We start from the raw sequence: 24,348 nt of genomic DNA on the forward strand, positions 1-24,348 counted from the left end.
ATAAAAAATTAATGTGTCACCATAATGGGATGGTAAAGATTTTAGTGGTTTATATGTACAATTTAAAGTGAACTCAAAGCCGGTGACGCATTGTGTTTATGGCGCGCAGTTTTGACGGCTTTGATACAACTGCTCTTTCTTTTCGTCACATGACTTAGATGTTGAGAAAGATGCTGAGGGAAATACGAAGATGGCGTGCTGTGGGAACATTTTTTGTTGCCAATGTTGTGCAGGTGAAGGCGAGACGCGGACACCCGAAGAATTGGTATGTAATGATTATATTAATTTGCATTGCATAATTGATGTATTGCGTTGAGCAGGTATGTTAACCTTGTTGGCGTGAGCTGCTCTCTTGTTGCTGGCCACAAGTCTCTGTTGTCATCAGAATCAGAATCAGATATACTTTATTGATTCCCGTGGGGAAATTGGGTCACGTTAGAGTTGCTCCCGTTCTAAAATAACATGTAGGCCTATAGAATAATCTAAAATGTGCAAGAAAATAAGAAGTATGTCTAAATCTTTACATACTACAATATAAAAAAAGGTTAACACAACAAACCTACACTATGTAGGTTTGTTGTGTTAACCACTACACTTTGTATACCCCAAACAGTGAACATATTAATGCATAGAAATGAGATGCAAGGATAGTATAAGTAATATATTTTTGCTAGTTTGAACTGTACAATATACAAATATCCAGGATTAGTGTCAGAGTATACCACAGAGTATTGCACAGTTTATTTATTGAATTATGACGTGACTGCTGAGGTTTCGTTCCACTCCAGGCCATCCTAGGGGAGCTCAGGGAGGAGGAGGAAGAAATTCTACCCAGAAAGGATTACGAGGTAAAGCTATTCACAAGAAAATGCAAGATGTGATGTGGGTGATGGATAGTCTTGTGGCTAGGGGTGTTTCAAACTCAGCCAAAAGGTTCTGGGCTTGAACCCCAATGTCCATAAATCTACATTTTGACTTCCATTAGTAAGATCCAATGCTCTTTGGACATGTATTGTCTTAACCATAATACAATTAAATTCTAGTTGTAACTCACAGCCTTATTTGATTCTGTTAGAGTCTGGATTATGACCGCTGCATCAATGAGCCATATGTGGAGGTTCTGGAGGGATTGAACAACAAGGTACACGCATTCTGCTCTAAATGATAACATGTCTATCAAATGTCAAGTGACTTCATTGCCTTGCTTTTTCAGTAATAAAACATCTCTTCTGTGAATAGAAAGCCAAGAAGTATGAAGCAGTGCGGTGGGTCCTGGTGTTTGCCATTGGAGTCACGGTTGGCCTGGTATGTCCTGAAATAGGTTTCTCTGTTCAGTCCTAGCTTTTTCATGAACCAACCGAAAATGGTGTTCATAATCTTGGTGTTGCTGGCTCTTTCAGGTTGGCCTGTTTGTCGATTTCTTCGTACACCTCTTCACCTCAATCAAGTTCAGCTTGGTGGGACATTGTATCCTTAAAAACGTCACGATTTACACACTCCATCTCATATCCAAGTTGGTATCATGAGTAAGGTGGCGGGGTCATTCCGGGAGTGGGATGTCCAAACCCCCGAGTTTTCTTACCTGTAGGCATCCTGGAGCAGAATAATTGCACACTTATCTCAGATCCAGCCGTAGATCTGAAATAAGTAGCCAGTCTACAACGAGTTGATTTAAAACCTTTACAGACAGTGTACTAGTGCGGGCCAATTTTGGTGTTTTCTGTTAATAGCTAATTATGCCCTTATGGATCCTGGCATCCAGCAACATGATTGGTCCAAACAAATAGAAAACGACAGAAATAAATGCCCCATTCACTAAGATCATCCAGAAAACGTCAGACACATTTCCTTTGGAATAAATCTTCTAGACTACAGTATGTGAAGAAACGTTGAACTCTGGTATGTATATCGCCACCTGGAGGTCTACCTTAACCTTCCTCTGTGTAGCCGTGGAGGTGTGCAGTGAGAAGGGCTGTCTGGCCCTCTCCCTCCTCGAGCTGATGGCCTTCAACCTGACCTTTGTGTTCATCGCCAGTATGCTGGTCCTCATCGAGCCCGTAGCAGCAGGCTCGGGAATCCCCGAGATTAAAAGCTACCTGAACGGGGTGAAGATCCCTGGGATCGTCCGCCTACGAACGTTCCTCTGCAAGGCCGTCGGGGTGCTGTTCACCGTGGCCGGAGGTGAGGATGTGGCTCGGCCCATCATCTGTGGTTCTGCGGTTTATAATCACCTTGTGCATGACAAATAACCCTTTATTGTTTGTATAAGCACTTCTTTCAAACAGATAAGCTAGGAATGTGTAATGGACATAGGGTTTGTGATGTTCTGCGAAGACATGTAAAACCATGCAACCGATGTAGTACACACTGGTTCTTTGTTCGTAATACTTGTCTAGTAGCAATCTTCTGACTGTCTTTGTTTGACCAATCAGGGATGTTTGTGGGGAAGGAGGGACCAATGATCCACAGCGGAGCTATCGTGGGGGCCGGCCTCCCACAGGTACTGAAGGGCCTTATTTTACTGTTGGTTGGACCCAGGAGGTTGTTGTCAACAGACTAGTATTGATAGAACGCTAGAGAAAACACAATAACATTACTTTCAATTTGTTAGAATTGGAATGTTGCAAATTACCCATGCCGTTTTTTAAAGTTTACTGTTCAAATGCTGTCTGTCTCCCCATAGTTTCAAAGCATCACTTTTAAGAAGATTCACTTTGACTTCCCCTACTTTCGCAGTGACCGGTAGGATGCACACACACACACACACACACACACACAATCTTCTTCCCCTCCCTTGTTGTATTGGTTATTGGTAATTATTTTCACTTGCTTTTGATTCGATATGTTATCAAATAAAAAAAAAGATAAAATACACTTCGTTTTTGGAGGCAGCCATGAGGCAGTTCTGGCAGCACTACAGTACTTGGACCTGGTTATCAACACTGGGACCTGGTTCTGTTGTGGGCCTGACATGTGTGGCCCTCCAGGGACAAGAGAGACTTTGTGTCAGTGGGGGCGGCGGCGGGCGTGGCGGCTGCCTTTGGGGCTCCTATCGGAGGGACCCTCTTCAGCCTGGAGGAGGGATCCTCCTTCTGGAACCAGGCTCTCACCTGGAAAGTGGTACGCTTTCAGCTTTTATTCGGGTGTGTTTTAAAACAAGTAAGCTGTGGATTATCCGACTTGGGTTGCCTTTGTTTTACATTGCAATATAAGGAGAAACAAGTGCATAAGCCATTCCAAAAGGTCTCAAAATTCAATTATAATAATAAGAAGAATAATAAGAATAAGAATCAATTATCAAGAAAGCCTTTATACAGTTAATAATAATAATATAATTTGCTACAAAGCATAGCAACAGCCTTTCAAGGTTGGCATCCTTGGCCAGTGATGAGTCAAGTAAAATGTTGAATAGTGTGTATATTTTTTAGGATAATTAATTGAAGGACAACATTTATATTATTATTCCTCCTCCAGCTCTTCGGTTCCATGTCTGCAACGTTCACGCTCAACTTCTTCCGCTCTGGGATCAATTTCAACAAGTGGGGCTCCTTCCAGCTGCCCGGTCTGCTGAACTTTGGAGAGTTCAAGGTAGAAAATATTCAATTTCCTCAATGACTTACTGATAATGAACACAACTTGCCCTAAACCAAGCTAAATATTTCCATGACACTATATCTTTGGTTCCATATTCATTTTAGTTTTATGCTTCACCATGCAGTTTGAACAATTTAACCAATCTGTCCAATAAGGAAGTTGAAGCCGGATATCACTATAAATCTTGTCTTGGTTTTCGTAGTGTCTTAGTTTGATCCTCCAAGACAACTCAATTACACACTTACCCCCCCCCCAGTGTATGGAGGGAGATAAGACGTGCCACCTGTGGACGGTGGTGGACCTGGCGTTCTTCGTCCTCATGGGTGTGGTGGGGGGGCTGCTCGGAGCCCTCTTCAACTGCCTCAACAAACACCTCGCCAAGTACCGCATGAGACACATCCACCCTAAGGCCAAGTTCGTCAGGTGGGTTCCCCTTTCTTTCTCTGTCTTATTCTAATTAACATGCATATTACCATTAACACACACACACACACACACACACACACACACACACACACACACACACACACACACACACACACACACACACACACACACACACACACACACACACACACACACACACACACTGTGTGTGAGATCAACCTGGTGTCCAGTCATCTTGCATTGCTGATGTTGGGTTAACATTGGATTCCCTAATTTTTTAAACTCACTATTGCAATGTTTCTAACTTTGGACATCTAGATTCCAGACAATAAGCTAATTTAACACAGTTGCGGGAGGATTTCTTATCTAGATCATGATAGACTTTATTATTCCTCATGCTACGAAAAAATATAAAAAGAAAAATTGTAAAAATATTTATAATTGTATTTTATTTCTATATCTTCTTCTGCTCCAATATTAAGTTTAACTTAACTGAATCTTAACCCTACCTCTGGCAGAGTCTTGGAGAGTCTGTTGGTCACCATGGTGACGACGTTGGTGGTGTTTGTGGCCTCCATGACGCTAGGTGAATGCCGAGACCTGAGCCCCCCCTCCCACCGGAACGGCTCCATGATGGTGAGCTTTACCTCCCTGTCTGGTGCCCCCTCACTGGGCGAATGTTGTACTAATGCTGGGCTTAGCCACCAGTGGCTACTACCTAGCGCACAACATTCTTGAACACAAGAGAAAGGGATAAAAAAAACTCTTGATTGAATGTAGTTATTAAGTTAGGTTGGCGTGTTATATTTCCCCCAGCATATTGTGACATGCTGGCTCCATGCATGCAACATGAACCGGGGAGACCACGCTATTTTCACAATAATAAGTAATTTATTATATAATAAACGTAACAATAAGAAGTGTGGTGCAAGTCAGTATAAATGTAAGTAACCAAAAAGGTAATGTAAATATCAGTCCATGTGAATACAAAGGAAGACAAAGGAAAGCCAATGCTGGGAGGAGGGAGAAGCCACGTCTGCTCTCTGGGCAGGCTCTTTATACTGCCACCGGTCCATCCCACACCTGCCGACAATCTCCTAATCAGGAGGGAGAGAAACACAGGCATACACAGCAGGGGCGGGGTCAAAGACCCAACTGGGTCGTCACAATATGTTAAAAGGTAAAAAAGGTCACTTCAAAGTGGGGCCAGGTTAGGTATTTTGAACTCGTAGGGCCAAAGTACTGAGTTCGAGCCCCCTAACATTTGCCCTCTTAGAATAACCCATACCTGCACGTTATTGACATGTTTTTACAAATTTGAATTCAGTCACTTTGGGAAGAGTCTAAACTTCTTTATTAATTCAGCTATTAGACATGCCCCAACAGATGATGCATTACTGCGTACTGGATGTATAAAACAAACAAACCCAGTGTACGGGTTCAGGGAGTACACAGCTGTTGTTTGACGGTGGCAGTGTTTGTTTCTGCCGCTGTCTCCACCCAGCTGGGCGGGGCAGAGGACATCAACTCCACGGTGCGCAGTTTCTTCTGCCCCAACAGTACCTACAACGACATGGCCACACTCTTCTTCAACCCCCAGGAGGCGGCTATACACCAGCTCTTCCACCAGGAAGGTGAGCGCATGCACTCACTCACTCACTCACTCACTCACTCACTCACTCACTCACTCACTCACTCACTCACTCACTCACTCACTCACTCACTCACTCACTCACTGTCATTATCCAGGGATATTAATGCCAAACTTTCAATGGCAAATATCAATTCCCAGTACTTTTACATGTATTTTCTGATTATGTTATTGATTAAAGTATAATAACTTCAATTATGCAGTATTAAGTTTTATTATATTGTGTTACCTATTTCCAGTCATATATTTGCCTGTAATGTCTGTAAGTGTCTGATGCTGTCCGTGAAGACGTTTTGGACAGCCTCTTTTTGTTTTGGTCCACAGGAACCTTCAGCCCGGTGACGCTGTCGGTGTTCTTCCTGCTCTACTTCCTGTTGGCGTGCTGGACGTACGGCACGGCGGTCCCCAGCGGCCTGTTCGTCCCCTCGCTGCTCTGTGGCGCCGCCTACGGGCGCCTAGTGGCCAACCTCCTCAACATGTAAGTGGGGACGGGAACGGGATGACCCCAGATAAGATGTTAAAGGGGACACATTATACCACCAGGTGTTACAATTACAATTAGGGCATTTAGCAGACGCTTTTATCCAAATTGACGCCAGAGTCAACCATGAAAGGTGACAGCCAGCTCGGTAGGAGCAGTGAGGGTTAAGTGTCTTGCTCAGGGACACATCAACACTGAGCTAGGGATCCAACTAGCAACCTTTCGGTTACAAGACAATTGCCCTACCTCCTGAGCTAAGCCGAGGTGTGAGTGTGATTATTAATCTACACAACATCAGCTCGGATGTTGAGGTTCTTTTACCTGAGTACTGCCTCATCACTATCTCCTACATTAACTCTGTTAACGCAAAGTCAATTTAGGAGATTTTCCCGGATCGGACCATGGGAGAACGCAAATCCCTGACGAATGATCAAATGGTCAAACGAAATGTGAATGTTGCTGATAGATTAGGGGCCAACTCTGTACCTTTTGGCTTGGAGTTGAACATTCTAACCACTACACTGCCCCGGAAATCATTCTTTGATTATTCTCAATGTGTTCTCAAAAACATTTGGCCTTGCTTCCTCAAAATGCAGGAAGGAAGTGCAGGTTCTGGGAGTGAAGCTCCATTATGAATCTGAGAGATTATAAAGTGTGCCCATACAAGTGCTTATGGTTAGAACAAGCTAGTCCCATAGCTGATACAGTGTCATCTTTCTGTCCAAAGCCTTTAGTTTCACAGGGGAAACTGAGAAGCTGAGTTTCCCTGTGACCTCCCATGAACCACACACACACACACACACACACACACACACACACACACACACACACACACACACACACACACACACACACACACACACACACACACACACACACACACACACACACACTGTGGAATCTGCTGACAATGCGATTGTCGCTTTCTGTGGTACCACAGAAAAGTTGTATTTAACCTCCTTCCCACTGTGTACACACACACACACACACACACACACACACACACACACACACACACACACACACACACACACACACACACACACACACACACACACACACACACACACACTCCTAATCAAGGCTTTGAGCTTCCCTCGACTGTAAGTAAGTTGGGACTTGGACAACTAATGAGGTTCCAGCTCCTGCCAGAATCTCTGCATTCTCACCTGCCACTCCTTGCTTTCTCTACCCTCATATTTTCAATATAAATGTACATCTAGAAATGAATACTTCGATGAAGACATTGGGTTGCATTTAGTTACTTAAAGTTTGGTTGTCGAGGAACCAATGGAACCTTCTAGTTATTCATCTTTTAGAAACAACCAAACATGGTTTTAAAGTCTTCATATGAAGCATTTTGATATCTGATATGTGTAGACATAATTCATCCTTCAGCTCCCCTGCCTGGACTATTCTGGTCTCTTGGATACCTTTTGTCTGGGACATCTTGCATCCCATTCCACTGCATGGTGGCCCACTAGGCCATCACCTCCCCCTCCCCCCACGTGTAATCCAAACGCTGCTTCTGCACCCTGGCACGTTGCCTGTTAACGATGTCCCACGAGCGGGAGGATTTGCAGCTGCCCTCTCTGGCACCTCCGTGCCTCTTCTGTTATCTAATGGTGTTACCTCCCTCTACCTGGGAACTCTACAGGCGTAGGAAAGGTACTTGCAGGCAAACGCTCCTTTTCTCTGCCCTGTATGACCTTCTCTATATACCTCTACACTCTCCTTTTCCGTGCCGTCATTACCACTAGCTACCTGTGCTTACGTAGTCAGTTGGTTGGTTAGTGACTTAGTGATGGATTTAGTTCATTAATCATTCGTTTTGGGGTCAAAGTACACATACTGCTTTGGTTCTGTTTTGTGAGCGGTCAAGAGAAATTGTCACATCTTTTTCTCTTTCATTTTCTCTCTCGCCATAAGAAACTTTGGGATGAACGTGTACTCGGGGACCTTCGCTCTGATTGGAGCAGCCTCCTTCCTTGGGGGCGTGGTCAGGATGACCATCAGTCTGACTGTCATCCTCATCGAATCGACCAATGAGATCACATACGGCCTGCCAATCATGATAACACTGATGGTAGGTATCAAGACGTTATGTTAATATCTTGCTTCAATAAGAGGAGTGTCTGCACGTCTGTTTCATTCAATTTTCTCGCCCAACCGTTCATCCGATTAGCTTCGCACTTGGCGGTAGTTCTGCTGAGGACCAGAGGAGTTGCAGTGTTGAATGTGAAGATGTTTGTTGAGTGGTTCTCAATAAAGTGGCATGCAGCAATAAGGTGGCCAAGCAATTGGCCCATTCCGCACAAGTTGCTCTGTATTAGAGAGCATTTATAGTATTTTAATTTCCTATGGTTTTGGTGTGTTTGCCTTGCAGCGAGGTAGCTAAATGGACAGGTGTCCTCTCCACCATGCGTATAAACTCTCCTCTCCTTGCCTTGTGTTTCCCAGGTGGCTAAGTGGACAGGGGACTTCTTCAACCACGGTATCTACGACATCCACATCCACCTGAGGGGCGTGCCTCTGCTGGAGTGGGAGACAGAGGTGGAAATGGACAAGTACGCTATATTGTGCATTAGTATACTGACCCCTGCTGTACCGGGGGGTTGGAAAGGCTTATAGAATTGTCCGTCATTGTCCTTTTATTAAAGCTATAGTGTAGGCATTTATTTTAGAAGACTTCGAAATGATAAAGTTTGTTAAATTCTTCAGCAATCAATAGAATTGATTTTCTTTCCACGTACAATTTTTCTTCAGATTATGTCCAACAGTAAATCTGTTGTTCATTGACCCCCAACATCTCTATTCATCTCTATCCGTCTCCTCTGATAGGCTGACGGCCAGTGACATCATGGAGCCCAACCTGACGTATGTGTATCCGCACACGCGTGTCCAGTCTCTGGTGAGCATCTTGCGCACCACGGCCTACCACGCCTTCCCCGTGGTGACCGAGAACCGGCCCAACGAGAGGGACTTCATGAAGGGAAACATTCTGGTCAGCAACAACATACACTTCAAGGTAGGACATCTTGGATCCACTCTGTGGTCATTTGATGCAGTCGTCATTTTGGGTCCATTTTTTTTCATGTGTTGTGTATTGATGGTGTTTATGATGTTTTAGAAATGTAGCTTCCTAACAAATATTGTTCATTTATACCGTACATTTCTACTTTGTGAAGGTTTATTGTTAAGTACATATTTTCTGTGTGATCATACACTGGTATGATCAATTCCTAAATTGGTTCTCGTTCTTGAACTTGCATCATTGGTTGTCGGTCGCCTCAGTGCGCAAAGCTGTTTCATCTGCAGACCACCGGGGGGTGATGGGGAGCTGTAGAGAACCCAAAAAGTCTCCGACTTGCAGGAGAAGGTGTCACCCAGATCATAACCATATTAAATAAAGTCATTGATTCTCAGGGATGGAACGGCAAAGACCTTCCCTTACTCCTGAGCACACCTTAGCCATAGGGAGGTCAGCCTCGACACTTTTACACTTTGAAATCAAGGCTCAAAACGTATGTCTGTTAGCTTTTAAGCTCTTTTGTTTAAACGTATGTCTCTACTGTTGTTTTCATTATTTTAGCATCCTGTACTTTAATTTACAATTATCTTTAAAATGGTCCCCTTGTCATGATTGTCCTCTTTTCTTAATGTCTTGATTCCGGCTGATGTAAAGCCCTTTGAATGACCTTGAGGGGGCAGTACAAAAAGAAACCATTGACAACCAACGTCCTGTCTGTCACTTCCTGGCGCGCAGAAGGCGAACATCGTGACGCGTGCGGGGGAGCAGCGGCGGCGGTGCCAGTCCATGAAGTCGTACCCGTCCAGCGAGCTGAGGAACGTGTGTGACGAGCAGGAGGCCGCCGCCGACACGGCCGCCGTGGCCGCGGCCGGCGCCCAGAACGCCCAGGAGGGCGAGGACATGCTGCAACAGATGCTGGACCGCAGGTGGGCCACGCCCCCTTCAGCAGTCCGACTTTATTGATATCACACTCTAGGCGCAGAAAACGGTGTGTGTAAGGTCATCAACGCAACGAGAGCAAGGAATTGTTTTAAAGGCCAAAGCGTTAGGCCTCGTCGGGGCGGACGGGACGTAATGTTCTAGAACAGGGGCGCCCAGTACGTCGATCGCGATGTTGTGTGACATTCCCCCAAAAAAAACTAATATATTTTCAGCCTTTTCCCACATGAAGATTATTAAGTACAAATACCATTCCACCATGACTGACGGTCATTTGTAAAACTGCTTGAGACTAGTGTCCGGACTATGCAACCCTGGCTGACTCCATTGGCAGCAAGTCATCAGAGCATGTACTAATTATATATAAATAAATATATGTTTAGCACTTTTCGAATGGAGGTCGATCCTTTTGATCTGCTCATATTGAAAGTCGCTCACAAGCCGAAAAAGTGTGGGCACGCCTGTTCCAGAATCCTATAGCTAACTAACTAAACTGACACACGCAATATCATATCATACGTCCAGAGTCCCCGCCATGACTTAACACTGCTTCACTCACAGGTTTTAATGTGAAGGTTGTCTGTAACTCTCCTCGTCTCCCCCTCACCTCGTCCCCAGGTACGTGCCCTACCCCAACCTGTACCCCGACCAGTCCCCCAGCGAGGAGTGGACCCTGGAGGAGCGCTTCAGACCGCTCACCTTCCACGGCCTGGTCCTGCGCTCGCAGCTGGTCACGCTGCTGCTGAGGGGTGCCTGCTACGCCGAGAACCAGTCGGTAAGGACGCACATGCACACGCACGGCGCGGACGGATACCTTGACTAGCATAAGCACGCGCATGTTCTCAATCAGTATCTTATTGCATGCATTTTTATTCATATGTTGAACGTTAAGACCATATTATATTTTTTTCAAACTGTTTTTTGTTATTATTAATGCAAACTGTTTGTTCTCTTGTGTTCGTTGCTTGGGAATGCTGAGCCCTGAGTTTTTGCTTGTGTGATCTTTATATGTTAGGTTCAGCGCCTGGCCTTGGAAAATAATTGTGTACGCAGAATTCAAAAAGCTGTATACTAGATGTTTACACGTGAATACATTGAAGTGTGGACATGGCCAGAAGGCTGCTGCTGTCTGAGCGTACAAGACACCAGCCACTCTAACCTGTCCTGCTGTGTGCCCTCTGACCCCAGAGTGCCACCCAGCCCAGGCTGTCCCACGCGGAGATGACGGAGGACTACCCCCGCTACCCTGACATCCATGAACTGGACCTGACCCTGCTCAACCCCCGCATGATAGTGGTACGCTCCAGACCATCCCAATCCATACACTGGATCAGTCCATTAATGGTCCATTATGGGTGCGGGTCTAGTGTTGTGGTTGGAGTGGTTAACTATCAAAATAGGGTACTGGGTTTGTCCCAATGTCCACAGACCACAACCATAAGGTGTCCTTAAGCATGATGCCCCCAACCCCTGCCAGCTCTTTAAAGGGGTGATTTCATGCCACCAGTTGTGTGTTTGATTAGCCATTACAAGTCGTTTTGAAATCTGCTTTCCCTGTGTTTTAGTGATATCACGAGTGTGCGTGTCCACCTAGATGTATGATGAATAGATGAGCGACTTTTGCTACGATCCACTGGGTAGGCTGGTAAACTGACCTACCCAGCATACAGCTAGGTGGTCACGCCCACTTGTGATGTCACTTGTGTTCTCTTTACATTCAGTACATCTCCTAAAGAACCAGAATGTTTCACCAGTGTTTTCCTGTGTTCACTTCCGCAGGACATCACGCCCTACATGAACCCGTGTCCCTACACCGTGTCCCCCAACACACACGTCTCCCAGGTGTTCAACCTCTTCAGGACCATGGGGCTCAGACACCTACCGGTGGTCAACGCTGTTGGGGAGGTGAGTGCTCCTGTCTGGGTGATGCCAGGTTATATAGACCCTGTAGGGGGCCGGACCATTGTAGACCCTGTAGGGGCTGGAGGTGAGTGGTCCTGTCTGGGTGATACCAGGTTATATAAACCCTGTAGGGGATGGAGGTGGGTAGTCCTGTCACAGGACTAACATTTTTATCTGAATGTATTCTAACAGCCGCTTAAAACTATGTGTGTAAATTCTCACGCAACTGTGAGGCAGTTTCATTAGACTTAGTCTGGCGTAGCTTAGAGTTCTAAAGCTCTACCGGATGTACCAAACTGTCAACAACTCAACGACTCAATTAAAATAATCCTACATAAATCCAGAATGGCGTCAATGGTTATGAACCAAAGACACTTGAGATATGCAGTGGACGTCGTGGTCCAGGAATATATCTCCTGTCTCCTGAATTGTTATATTTATTAAATAAACATTATAGCTACAATTGTGAGTGAGTTTCAAAGAACAGGTTGCACTGAAAGATACATTTAGGTTTGTGTTTACAAACACAAAGGACAAAATATAGGGCAAAGTTATTGCAATATTCCGTGTGTGGGGGTGTACATTAAATATTTAATTCTAATCCTGCTTCCCAACCCGCCAAATCTAAGAGAGCGGCCAAACTGTTTCCCAAAACAAAGCTATAGAGAAGGAAGTAAAATGGTGAAGAAATCCTTCTTGAGCTATGATGAACCACTTCCCCAGTGTGAGCTGGCCCTCCTTCCTTTGTTTCCACACAGATCGTGGGGATTATCACCAGACACAATTTAACCCACGAGTTCCTCCAAGCCAAGCTCCGGCAGCATTACGTCACCATCTGAACCCCTGGCCTCCTGCATTTCCAGATGTTCTCCTGAGCTCCTCTCTCCAAACACGCACGGTACTTAGACCCCTTGTGTACGCGTTAGACATGACCGTTTCCCTGTCGTTATGGGGGCTCGCGTGACCACACCGCCAGACAACTTTAGACTTCCACTTTCCTCAGCGAAGGGCGAATGCTATTCTATCATTTAAATAGCACGACATGTGAAGCATGTTCCTGCATTGTTTTATTCAAAGGGGTGCACCACTACTCGTATTGGCTTCTGGGTTATCATTATAGATATAGGTTATCAATATAGATCAATAGATACTGGTACATATCCCTAATACATTTAATTATCTAAAATCACATACCACATCCGATTTCCTGATTTATGCTTCTTTAACACATTGCTATCTCTGTATGAACGGGCAGATAACACTGCAGATAATTGTGTGTGGGACTTTAAATTGGTTGCTCCCCTCCTAAAATGTGGTGTTGTGCATCCCAAACATTATTTCATTTGTATTATATCTGCTTCATTTCAAGCTTTCAGTTTTCGTTGTTCAATAGCATAGCGAATATTATTGGGGGTCAACACGCACCAACACTAACTGTTCTACCAAAGTGAAGTTATCCTACACTTGAACTTGTTCCTTTTTGTCTTCTCCCTAATCCTAATAACCTAAATTCCCCTGCGACTAAACATCATAACCTCGTCACTGTAGCACTTTTAATTATGATTTTTTTTATCTGTAAATATAATTTTGCATTTGCCGTGTCTGTGAAGGGGAATGCAGTTGCACTAATAGCTTGCGTCACTGTCGCAATGCGGGCCTTCAGCAGAGAGGCTGGTCTTTTAATAACAAAACGGGGCTCTCTCGCCAGGCGGGTTCACCTTGAGACGGCCCAGTCCAACTGGGTCGACTCGCTGTGCTCATTAGCAGCCTGTGTGCTGCTGAGTGTGGCAGTGGACAGAGTGCTCCCTCCTCTGAGTTAATGGCAAATGTATTTTTGTTCTGTGTTCAGGGAAAGTGTACACAATGTGTTTACCTGTCTTGAGGGATGATCAAGCCATGGTGCTTTTTTGTTTTGTTGAATGAAGGAGTTGTATGAGTTAATCACTATCCTTAAAGGGTGATTCAAAGGGGAAACGTTTTGAAGCGTGTAGCATGTTTCCAGTTCGCTTGGAAACGTCAAGCGTCTACTGAAGGACACCATTCAAGCAGTTGAGGTGATGAATGTGGTGTCATTGTAGTGATTTTTTTTATTTTAAGACTAGACTGTAGAAGGGAAATGAACAAAGGACGTAGGAAAGCGCATATACTGTGAGAGTATTCCAGAAAAACGACCCTAATGGCACATTTAAGCATCAAACATTCCTTATGTATCGCTTATCCTCCTTTTGTTTATTGAAGATATTTTTAGGTTATTATTTTTTTAATCAGTTGACATATAATTTAATGTATTTTTGATGTGTAATTCACACACACATTTGAAGTACAAACCAACAAACGCAATCCCTGGAAAATGGTGAGAAATACTCTAGCTGTATAGTCATCCATTACTTTGAATATGACTTGCATTTTATCCGGACTATGTGGTAGTATCTTAGTATTAAAGTCTCTGGTCGTGACTGTCAAGGGATTACAAGACACACACATTTAAACAGGGAGGCCTTATTCAAAGGACGTTGAAGTTTCCATTGTTTGTGGAATACTTGTGTCTTACATGGTGAACCTGCCTTGGAGGTTGAGTTGTTGCGCTGTACTCGTTGTGGAATGGAAACCAAACTCGGGGCCAAGAGCTTTTTAATGTACAATAAAACAAATGCAGAAATTTCTGTCTCATGCTTTTCTTCCACCCTCGATGGCTTTTGTCATGCATACAAATTTGGTCCTATTTAATTCAGCATTTGCTGGATTTCTAAATGGTGATTGTACATGGTAAACACTTTTATCCAAAGCAGCCTACCGTGGATTTATTTTCCATTGGATCCATGTCATTAGCGAGCGAGGTGGGTGTCAGGGCATCTTGCTCAGAGATGCCGACAGGTAGATTGCAGACATTGGGGATCGAACCTGGAAACTCCAGACAAAGACTATGGTGCCCTGAGAAATGTTTTTATTCTTGAATTAAAAATTACATTTATAAAACTGCCCTTAAAATAGCAGCATGTGAACATATAACATCAATGTACTAATGCAATACTGAGTTGTTAGTTAACATGTAGTATACATATTCTCTGAACACGCTCAATCAGGTGCTGCGAGGTCTGTTCCAGCTAACTGTTTTCCACATTATGCTGATGCTGGGAGAGCAGCCAGCCTGGCTGCTAATCAGGCTAATCTTCACCCAGGGTGGAACACACATTTAAACCCTGAGCCCTCTGCATCAGGCACCTGTCACCTTTTTCACTTCTTTGGATAAAAGTAATTATTAAATAACTGAACTATAAATAAACGGTATGGTGGTCAGATTCCCACAAATTAAAAGCACACCTCCAAAGCTCTGTACAGTTCAGGTTTGTACAAAATAAGTTCACATCCAGTCTGGACTGTAATGTTAAAATAAAAGCGTGTTCTGAACGGTCTGCTTGGTTCAGGTGTCTACAAAATAAAAGCGCAGCCGGTCTGATCTCTCCCAGTTGGCTGTGTCTGGGTGGAGGGTTAAAATGGTGGGTAGAGTCTGAATGAGTGTAGAGGTAATAGGACCTGACAGCGGAGCTCTGCTGGCTCTCATATGGCGCTAAAGTATGGTGACACCTCAGCTGTGATGGCTGCCAGGAGTCATTATACCCCCACCCCATTAATGTCCACACTGCTGTCTGCAAAGCATTTTTCACACCATGAACTGGTCACTTGTTGGGTATTAATAGAACGGGTCTATTTCTGACATTGAGATAATACCACTGTTGTGTCTTGCTTCAGGATTGACGTGAATTGAACAGGTGTTTCTTATTGCTTGTGGTTGATCCATGTTTTGGATATTTACAGCTATCAAATTTGACTATCTACAGAGGTGAGCCGAAAGAATGATTCCGAGATCCTTTGTATTTATTTTATATTCAAATGTACAGCCAAATGTCCAAACCACACAGATTATTCAGAAAAAAACACTGTTTTACATTCAGTTTACTTTGAACAATTGCAAATGGAAAAGATGACCCAAACTTATTTAAAAGCATATTCCTGAAAACCTGTGTTTTGAAATGTGATTTCAGTCGCATTTACTACATGATATCATCGAAGTGTTGTCAGAGCAGAGGGTTGCCAACTTCTAGATAAAGAGAGTGAAGATCATAGAGACAGTGAAAACGTTCTCTGATGCACCTCTCAATCATTCAGCCTGGAAACAGAACATAGAAAAACGTTAAACATAATCTTTCAGTCAAATCATGTTTTTCATATTAAAAGTGTCATGATTTCAATCCCCCATTTCAGTTGTCTATATTAAAGCTGCTATTAAGAAGTCTGGTATATCACACTACTGTTTTCGTTCAATTGGGTTTTGATTGAGCGTCATGGTTGCAATGCATTCGGGAACATGAGAGAACATTGAGACCCAATCCAAACATGATTTTATCACTAAAAGGTGGTTGGGATTTTTGCAGATTGCAGCTTTAAGTGAGAATAGGTCAGGATGAAACACAAATTAATATAATTGCAGCTACTTATTCCATTCGTCATTTGCCACTGCTGCCGTTACCTCTCCCGTTGTTGCACCCGAGGCCGCTGCTGTTCCCAACGCGGTCCATCCGGCCCCCGAAGCAGGCCGACGTCCGGCTCCTAGTGGCCATGAGCAGGTCCTGCAGTCGGCTCCTCAGGGTCGCCGTCCGACCGTAGCCCCCCGCAGCGGGCTCCTGGGGCCTCTCTGGGCCGACCAGGGCCCTGTCTGGCCCCTGGTCGGCCCCGTCGTACTCCGCCTCCTCCACCAGGGTGTTGTCTTCTGGGGCCCCACCGGCCAGCGACTCCTCCAAACGCTCCAATAGAGACTGATGTGATGGAGGAGGGATCACGTTGTTATTAACGTTGGACAGGTTTAAATCTGACTATATTCTTCCAATTATGAACTGCCTCACTATTGGGTTGTACACTTTCTGAGCTGAAGTTAAGTTTGAAGTTATCTTTTAACCTTTTTCATTAAACAGTTGTAGAGCATTTCAGAAGGCTACAAACTCATTAAAGAAGACTAGTGTGTGTTTATGAACCCTTGCATTGCTACTATCTTAAAGATGTATTTTAGGCACTCATTGACGCATGGCCTTTGAACAATGTGAACAAGCCCTGCGAAAATCATGCAATTGCTCTAATTACAGTTATTAATATGTTGCGACGCTGTAGGGATAATTCAAGTTCATAAACATCTCCCAGTCAGCCAGTTCCTCGCTGCGCTAGTTCTGTCCTTGAGGTGGAAAGAAAGACTGCACTCATAGAGGAGTTTTAAATATTTTCTTTCCCTCAAATTTTTTTCTTTCACCAAAATAATTCTGATGAACTCTTTGGACAACTTACAATGGTTTCTCTGTTTCAAATCTCGCGACGTGAATTTATTAGTTATTAACATGTGCCTTTCTCAGTGTGATGAAACTAGAGTGAGGGACGTGTGAGGGAACACAGTTCCTGGGGTGGGGATGGAGAAGTAGCCTTCAGGATAATATCCCGGCGCTCCTTAAGAAAGTCACTCTTGACTGTCAGACATGTGGTGTGGCTTTTGAGCTGACATCATTACAGGAGAGAGTGCATGAAAGCCATTCTAACGCCTGTATATCTATGATAGGAGAGTTGGGGTCTTGACCCTTTATAATCAAATAGTCCTTATAGGGATTTGAAAAGTGGAAGTTTCAAATATTTCTAAAGCTGCTTTATACTGGTTACTACGACATCATTTACATTAGGGAATTCAATTATGTTATGTTGGATATTCCCACATGTTAAAAGCAACATCGATCCAATATTTACTGAAGGATTTAAATATACTGCATTTGTGTAAAGAAATGCGGCTTTAGAGTAACTTCTTGTAAATTCTACATACTCTACATACTTAAGTACGAAATACTTATGTCAATAAGTACAAACACAATGGATGGGATTCTTACAAATCATAGAAGTACCATGAAATGTCTCTTTAAATTGAAATTCGTATTCAATCTTAGTGTACACTCGATTATCAAATGGTGGCTCTTCGTTAGGTTTTGGAATAATCCCTATTTTATTAACCCTTTAATTATTTCTTAGTTTCTCCCTGGATTTGAATAACCCTCTCGAAACCAAACTTCACCCCTACCATTGAAACAAAACATGTACACACAAAAAACACCAGGTTCCCAAAAGACTGGTTCCTGGTCTTACCTTGAGCTGGGCTAGGTCCCCTGTGGTAGAGTACGGTCTGGGCAGCGCATGGCCCCGGGCCCCCAGTCTGAGCTGACACAACAGGGCCAGCAGGCCCCATAGGACCGCTGTCTTCATGGTTTAGTCCTGGTCCACTGGCTTGTCTGGCCAGTGGACCGCTGTCCCCAGCCGCTTTATACCGGCCCCAAAAGGTGTTTGGTTAGACATCATTTGGCAGATTGTCTCGAGTGCATTCCAACACCTTCCGAGCGATAATCCACGCCAGTCACATGGCTTTTTTTTTTTAAGTGAGGAAGGCTGGTGGGTGTGTGCGTTGGTCAATTGTGTATGTCTCTGTCTTTGGCAGTGTGACTGGTTGCCGCTGGTTACCTCAGTCGCTACATCAGTCGCTACATACCATAGTAGGCTGTGGTCTGCTCAGGGAGAGGGTGGGGCTTATGTTTTTGTTATTGTGTACTTATATCATTCATCATTACCTTGATAATATCTTCATTATAGTGGTTCCATCATGATTTAATCGTTATATCGTGATTTTATCTGTAATATCGTCAATGTTTCAATTATATTGTTGTTGTATCAGCAATATGTTATCGGTTTTAAATTCATTTTATTAGCTAAATCCTCATATCGTTTAAATAATCATTGTATTGATTATAGGCCTATTGTCATTGTAATGGTCTGAATGTATTTCAAAGATTTCAGCAATGATTACAGCTTTTGTTTTGTGGTTACAAATATGAGTTGCATGACAACCATATACGTCAGAATCATTCATTTGAGGCTACTCCTCTCTTTGGGTGTGTGTGTGGGTGTGGGTGTGTGGGGTGTGTGTGTGTGTGTGGGTGTGTTTTGATCAACTGCACTCAACTTGTATTTGCTTGGGGTAGATTTATAAATATCAAGTAGAATATGCCAGACTATAGGACCTATTTCATTTAATTTGAGATACATTTTGAAAGTCTATGTTATTTCGTGGTTTACGTAAACCACGCGTTATCAACGCGTTATCAACGCGTTATCAACGCGTGGTTTGGGGTTCGAAGAGAGATCGGGCGGAGCCGGAGTCTCTACTATCGTTGCGATCTGTTCGCTGTCCAAGGTGCTGAAACTTTTTGTCGCCGTTCTTTTCCTTACAGTTTATTGCTCATAGGCTATAGCCATGACTTTTGACGCAAGATGTAGGCTATGCCTATTCTTTCACATATTAATCCATGTCTCTTCGTTTCCCACATATTTAGAAGTTTGTAGCGGTAGAATAGCCTTGAACTCGTAACGTGGCCTAATATTTGTATAACTTTTTTCTTCATCGTAAATAGCCTAATTAAGTGCAGGCTCTTTAACAAAAGGGGAAACCCCAAAAACAACAACAACACTATAATGCGTAGATGTAAACATTTATTAATGAATTATTAATTACCATTCAGCAGGCATATATCAAGAGCATTCACACATCGTTACACATACATATTTGATGTCAGGACAAACAAAGTAATAATAAATATAATTAAATAAATATGCTATGAATAAAAATAGGCTATTCTTTGGTGGAGAGCTTGCAGGGTTTTCATTTGTTCAGACATCATCTTGTCCTTGAAGCTGCAACAGAACAAAAAAAAAATTCGGTTATTTTCCATTTCTGAATTGAAAAAGTAGAAAAGTGGAAAAGTGGACACCAGGAATGTAAGGAAAATAAATGAATAAACAATGTGATTGTACAGGATATACTGGCGGCTATCCCAAATCGCTCCTTCATAGACCTTACATAAACGAGTCCACCACAAAGATCAACCAGCCCACTTACTGAACCTGCTGGCGGTGTTGCAGCCCAGGGAGCTCATGGAGCCGATCCGGTCCATTCTCCCGCCGAAGCAGTTGGACGACTTCCGGCCGGAGTCGTTGTTCCGGACGGACTTCAAGTTCTTGGCCGAGAGGAACTCCCTGATGGCGGCCTCATCCAGCCTCGCCTGAAACTCTTCCTGGTCGCTGTCCGGCTTAGCGGCTATGTCGACGTCCAAAACGTCCTCCCTCTCCATGGGCAGTTGATCCATCCTTGTCTCCGCCGGTAGAGACTCCTCTAGTCTGCGGAGTAGCGTCTGCAATTCCAGAAAAAATATATTATATTTCAAAATTATATCAAATAAAAGATTTGCTACCTAGGTTGAGTCTATTATTCGAATTCAACAGCAGTTTTGTTACACGATGACAACTCTGTAGGCTTACCTTTAAGAGGTCAAAGTCATTACCGCCCAGGCCGGTGTTGACGGGATGCGATCTGCACACCTGCAGGTTGACGAGCAGACCGAGGCAGAGCAGTGAGAGATGGGACAGTTGCATTTTGTCTTCTGTTTGTTTGGTTTCTGTTCCCTTCGTGTCTTTGCTCGGAGGCTTTCTTGGTTTCTGACCCTCGGTGAGCATGGTTCTTTTATACTGAAGTTCGACATCCTCAGCTATGCGAGGAATTGGGTTCGCATTCCTGACACCTGATTCTGATAAGGCGGCCCGTCGGAAACGGCTCCTTTTAAAGCGTCGACCGTGTGAGAGGATCCACAGCGATGACATAGTGACTTCGATACACTGCCAAGAGGAGATATGTTTGGTTTTAGAATAATACGCGCACCGTACACGCTCCACGGAGCCCCAGCCCCCGCCCTTTGAGTGTGACATTGTTTCACGACGTTAAGTGGCGGGAACGTGTTTAGTAAACACGTGGGGTCAAGCGAAGGGCACCGCCGTATCGTTCTATCAATTCTAAATGTGGCAGCGCGCACGGTGAGCTCATCCACTCGTCCTCGAGTTCCCGCTCTTGGTTCAGAATGCGCTCGAGACTGAGTTGGGTCATCACTGGGTTGGCCCCCCGCACGTCCGCTGGTGTTTACATCCCTGTTTTAAAGGCGGATTAAACACTTGTGCATTGATTTGAGAGTTAATAACGTTTTATTTTTTTCGTTTATTATGTTTGTTTTCGGGCTATACATATTGACCTATATCTTTCATTTTATGTTGTAATATGTGTATTATTGCTACTTTGGGAATATCTACGCCTGTAAGTGAATTTAAACGTTACATTGTCCTCAATTCTCTCCCTTCATTTCAGTCTGGCTTTTGAGTCAGTTCTTTGAACTGTGTAAATCGAATTCTAGATATTGTTCTGGGCATAATTGATTGTGTCTAACATGTGAGTAATGTTGTATTAAAATAGAGGCGTTTTCGAGGTTGAATAGGCCTTTAAAACATGCAGATGGTTCAGATATGCTACAGGCCAATTTACTGTTCACCTCGAGAAATGGACAGTTTACCTCCTAATTCCAGGCAGATGACAAGGAAAAAGAGTGCACCAAATAGAGATTTATTCATTCAATGCTATCACAAGAAAAAAATGAAATTGTAATTCATGAATAATAAAATCGACTAGGCTATGTATTATATTATACACAGTAATTTGATGTTTATTTAGCGAATAAAACGTTCTAAAATCTGTCATATACGTGCGTAAAGGGCCTTTTACGCACGTGGCGGACGAACCCGATCAGCTTTAGGGACTACGTGTTCCTTCCACGATCGTTACGTTTTATTATTGTTTTTTAACATAGTCAACATACAATTATAACGAGCACTTTGTTGCGGATGAAACCTCATTTCCCTGTTTGAAGTGGCCTGTGTCTGCTCCACGCTGAATCCTTGCGGTTCGTGTCACACGGTCACACCGTTCCAACGCTGTGAGGTCAACGGAGAGCGTGTTTTTTCCACACCTCCCTCGGGAGGTTCCCGGCCGTTCGCTCACGGGAGCAGGCAGGCGTGTCATTCTGTCGCTCATTCGGTGGGAGGTAGAGTCATCTGCATGCATCTGTTATGTCTTCTTCATCAATAAACTTCCAAATGGGTGATATGTGAGACATGTATACAAAAATAGTATAAAACTCAACCGTGGGCCTATACTCAAGTCCCTTTGAGGAACAACTACTTGTGTTTCATTTGAAGCGTGTAATAGGCCTACCCATATGTGCAAACTAATAATTCTCATTTTCACGTTCAAAAGTTGTTCTATAGTCAATGGAGGCTCTTCATTAAAAGAGAGAGAGAGAGGGAAATAGATAAGCATGGCTACTACAATTGAATTCGTCCCTCCGTTGCACCCTCTTCTTCAACGTATACGGAAACCCGATCACATCTTATTATTATTTTGATTTTGGAGAGACGTGTCTTTTATTTTTATTTTAACCGTAAAAAGTGAGAGCTAGATTGACTGGTGTGTCGTTGGGACTAAGTGACGTGTAAACACACACTAGCGCACATAAATTGAAGAACTCTAATTTCAAGACTAATGATCATTGGAGTGATGTGTTTATAGACCAATTGTTGTGTTTTAAGATGATAGGCCTCAGGACTTTACCTGGCCAGAATGACCATGGAAACGCATTCAAACAAGTTGCAAATATGGATGTGTTTTATAAGTCATATTATAAAAAAAATAACCTTCATAAACATTAGGGCTATTTGAAATAAGTTATACAAAAGTAACAAAGAATGATTGTACTCACACATTGCAATATTATGCAAAATATGTATTTCACATCATTACAGACAACATTCAGGTCTTGCCCAAGTCATCTTACAAGAAAATAAATAAATACATTTATAATAACAGCTAGTCTTTAATCTTAAATATGAAATGAAAAGAGGGAAATCATGCAATGAAACCATCAAATATTCACATATGCAAATGATCAGGCTTCAGTAACGTACACGACCAACGCCCCTTTGTAAACGTATCGATTATCGCATCGAGTATCGATTTACATCCACGTCCACCTCCACCTCCATCTCTCTCTCTCTCTCTCTCTCTCTCTCTCTCTCTCTCTGTGTCGTAGCTTGCGAGCCTGCCACACCTGTTGAGACATCACAAAAGGGTTTAGAAAACAAAACTAAAACTAAACACACATTCGTCCAATCCGTCCACTGGTTTTTCGTTTCCAGGGCGATATCTCCTTACCTCCTTCGTGCTCAGCAGCCCATTCCGCTGAAGGATCCGATCCTCTCCAACCGGACCCCGAAGCAGCTCCGGTGCCCGCCCTTCTTGTAACGGTTCCATGAGCGCTTGGACGTCCTTATGACATCCTTGAGGAAACGCGCGATGGCGTTATCTTCCAGCGCGGAGTTCGTCGCGTCCTCCGCGTCCCAAGGCTGCTCCGGCCCCGCGGCATCAAACCCGGGCTTTTGCGCGTTCTGACCTTCCCCCGTAGCCCCGGATTCTTCGAGCGTGTAATAAGGCGCGTTACTTTTCTCTTCCAAAAGTTGCGTCAAACTCTGAAAACGGAACGAGAAAAACATGAGTTACAATACATGATATTAAAACATTTCTTTAGCGGAAAAAACAATCGAAGTCACCTGTGATAGGTAACTTACCTGGAGATTGAAGACGGGTTTTGCAGTTCCTAAAGAAAATAATACAATTGCGGATAAACAGCAAAACGGGATATGAGAAATCATCTTCATGCGCGTTTCTTTCCGTTTGACGACAGCGACTTGCTTGTGGAGTCAGTGCGCCCCGTTGCTCTTTATATCCACAACGTTTCGTCACCGTGATGTGAAAAATCAACAAAGCGTGACAAATCTTCCCTGGCCCGTGTGGGCGTGGAGTTAATCTCAGTCCACGCTTCACCTCTATTGACATATGGTTACTGATTGGATGCTTTGGTGGCTGTTACTACGTACGCCTCATTTCTACATTCAATTGGAAATGTCACGCTCGACATTCATGAGAGCCCACTCTACTATAATCGTAGAAGACCTACCAAACAACGTCTACATTACTTCATTATTCCTTTAGAGTTATCAATTCATACTGAATATTTAAATAACTTTCCATATCAAAGGTCAATGGTGTTTAAATAAATCCTTCAGTTGCCTATCAAGCTTGTCATTAGCAGGTAGCTAGAGGCTTGAGGAAACATGCAACATTTAAAAAAAACATTGTTTATGGGTGAAAGATGCTAAAGCTCTGGGCTACATAATAATTATTATTGTTGTTGTGCTATTGAAGCATAAAGCACAGGGTTCCTTATTACAACTACTACTACTACAGATGTGTGTTTCCATGTGAGTCCCGCTCTACGTTACATAACGGACTGATACCTCCTCTTGACCTGCTGTTTTATTATTTTAGAAATGCCAACCGGATTTGGGTTTTGGTTT

The 24,348-nt window shown here is 43.5% G+C and overlaps 4 protein-coding genes across 4 annotated transcripts; 1 reads left to right on the forward strand and 3 right to left on the reverse strand.

The window, feature by feature from the left end:
* Positions 1 to 166: 166 nt before the first annotated feature.
* On the forward strand, positions 167 to 15,771 carry clcn6 (chloride channel 6). The gene is made up of 22 exons (XM_056598737.1): positions 167 to 265; positions 789 to 848; positions 1,076 to 1,141; positions 1,240 to 1,305; positions 1,401 to 1,467; positions 1,948 to 2,181; positions 2,433 to 2,500; positions 2,684 to 2,742; positions 2,988 to 3,120; positions 3,475 to 3,588; positions 3,851 to 4,017; positions 4,500 to 4,617; positions 5,486 to 5,615; positions 5,957 to 6,110; positions 8,043 to 8,199; positions 8,574 to 8,680; positions 8,955 to 9,141; positions 9,880 to 10,070; positions 10,702 to 10,858; positions 11,272 to 11,379; positions 11,863 to 11,988; positions 12,744 to 15,771. Exons 1-22 carry the CDS (start codon positions 191 to 193, stop codon positions 12,822 to 12,824), a joined length of 2,625 nt encoding a protein of 874 aa, XP_056454712.1. The 5' UTR covers positions 167 to 190; the 3' UTR covers positions 12,825 to 15,771.
* nppa (natriuretic peptide A) lies at positions 14,901 to 18,317 on the reverse strand. Its single transcript, XM_056598914.1, has 3 exons — positions 18,157 to 18,317; positions 16,514 to 16,799; positions 14,901 to 16,153 (listed from the first exon to the last, which is right to left on the reverse strand). The coding sequence occupies exons 1-3, from the start codon at positions 18,271 to 18,273 to the stop codon at positions 16,149 to 16,151; spliced, it is 408 nt and encodes a 135-aa protein (XP_056454889.1). The 5' UTR covers positions 18,274 to 18,317; the 3' UTR covers positions 14,901 to 16,148.
* Positions 18,318 to 19,515: 1,198 nt separating this feature from the next.
* nppb (natriuretic peptide B) lies at positions 19,516 to 20,675 on the reverse strand. Its single transcript, XM_056598899.1, has 3 exons — positions 20,377 to 20,675; positions 19,958 to 20,249; positions 19,516 to 19,752 (listed from the first exon to the last, which is right to left on the reverse strand). Exons 1-3 carry the CDS (start codon positions 20,569 to 20,571, stop codon positions 19,736 to 19,738), a joined length of 504 nt encoding a protein of 167 aa, XP_056454874.1. The 5' UTR covers positions 20,572 to 20,675; the 3' UTR covers positions 19,516 to 19,735.
* A 1,634-nt stretch (positions 20,676 to 22,309) lies between these two features.
* On the reverse strand, positions 22,310 to 23,707 carry nppal (natriuretic peptide A-like). The gene is made up of 3 exons (XM_056598925.1): positions 23,560 to 23,707; positions 23,147 to 23,460; positions 22,310 to 23,042 (listed from the first exon to the last, which is right to left on the reverse strand). Exons 1-2 carry the CDS (start codon positions 23,647 to 23,649, stop codon positions 23,158 to 23,160), a joined length of 393 nt encoding a protein of 130 aa, XP_056454900.1. The 5' UTR covers positions 23,650 to 23,707; the 3' UTR covers positions 22,310 to 23,042; positions 23,147 to 23,157.
* Positions 23,708 to 24,348: the final 641 nt, after the last annotated feature.

This window comes from Gadus chalcogrammus, chromosome 1 (assembly GCF_026213295.1).
Source record: "Gadus chalcogrammus isolate NIFS_2021 chromosome 1, NIFS_Gcha_1.0, whole genome shotgun sequence".
NCBI classification, from domain to species: domain Eukaryota; kingdom Metazoa; phylum Chordata; class Actinopteri; order Gadiformes; family Gadidae; genus Gadus; species Gadus chalcogrammus.

Excerpts from the sequence above, each read along its gene's own strand:
- clcn6 (XM_056598737.1), top strand. The coding sequence starts at position 191 with ATGGCGTGCTGTGGGAACATTTTTTGTTGCCAATGTTGTGCAGGTGAA. Across the intron at positions 4,018-4,499 it reads CCTAAGGCCAAGTTCGTCAG|AGTCTTGGAGAGTCTGTTGG; the intron begins GTGGGTTCCCCT and ends TACCTCTGGCAG. Across the intron at positions 5,616-5,956 it reads CCAGCTCTTCCACCAGGAAG|GAACCTTCAGCCCGGTGACG; the intron begins GTGAGCGCATGC and ends TTTGGTCCACAG.
- nppa (XM_056598914.1), bottom strand. The coding sequence starts at position 18,273 with ATGAAGACAGCGGTCCTATGGGGCCTGCTGGCCCTGTTGTGTCAGCTC. Across the intron at positions 16,800-18,156 it reads GGGACCTAGCCCAGCTCAAG|TCTCTATTGGAGCGTTTGGA; the intron begins GTAAGACCAGGA and ends CCATCACATCAG.
- nppb (XM_056598899.1), bottom strand. The coding sequence starts at position 20,571 with ATGCTCACCGAGGGTCAGAAACCAAGAAAGCCTCCGAGCAAAGACACG. Across the intron at positions 20,250-20,376 it reads ATGACTTTGACCTCTTAAAG|ACGCTACTCCGCAGACTAGA; the intron begins GTAAGCCTACAG and ends CTGGAATTGCAG.
- nppal (XM_056598925.1), bottom strand. The coding sequence starts at position 23,649 with ATGAAGATGATTTCTCATATCCCGTTTTGCTGTTTATCCGCAATTGTA. Across the intron at positions 23,461-23,559 it reads AACCCGTCTTCAATCTCCAG|AGTTTGACGCAACTTTTGGA; the intron begins GTAAGTTACCTA and ends TTCCGTTTTCAG.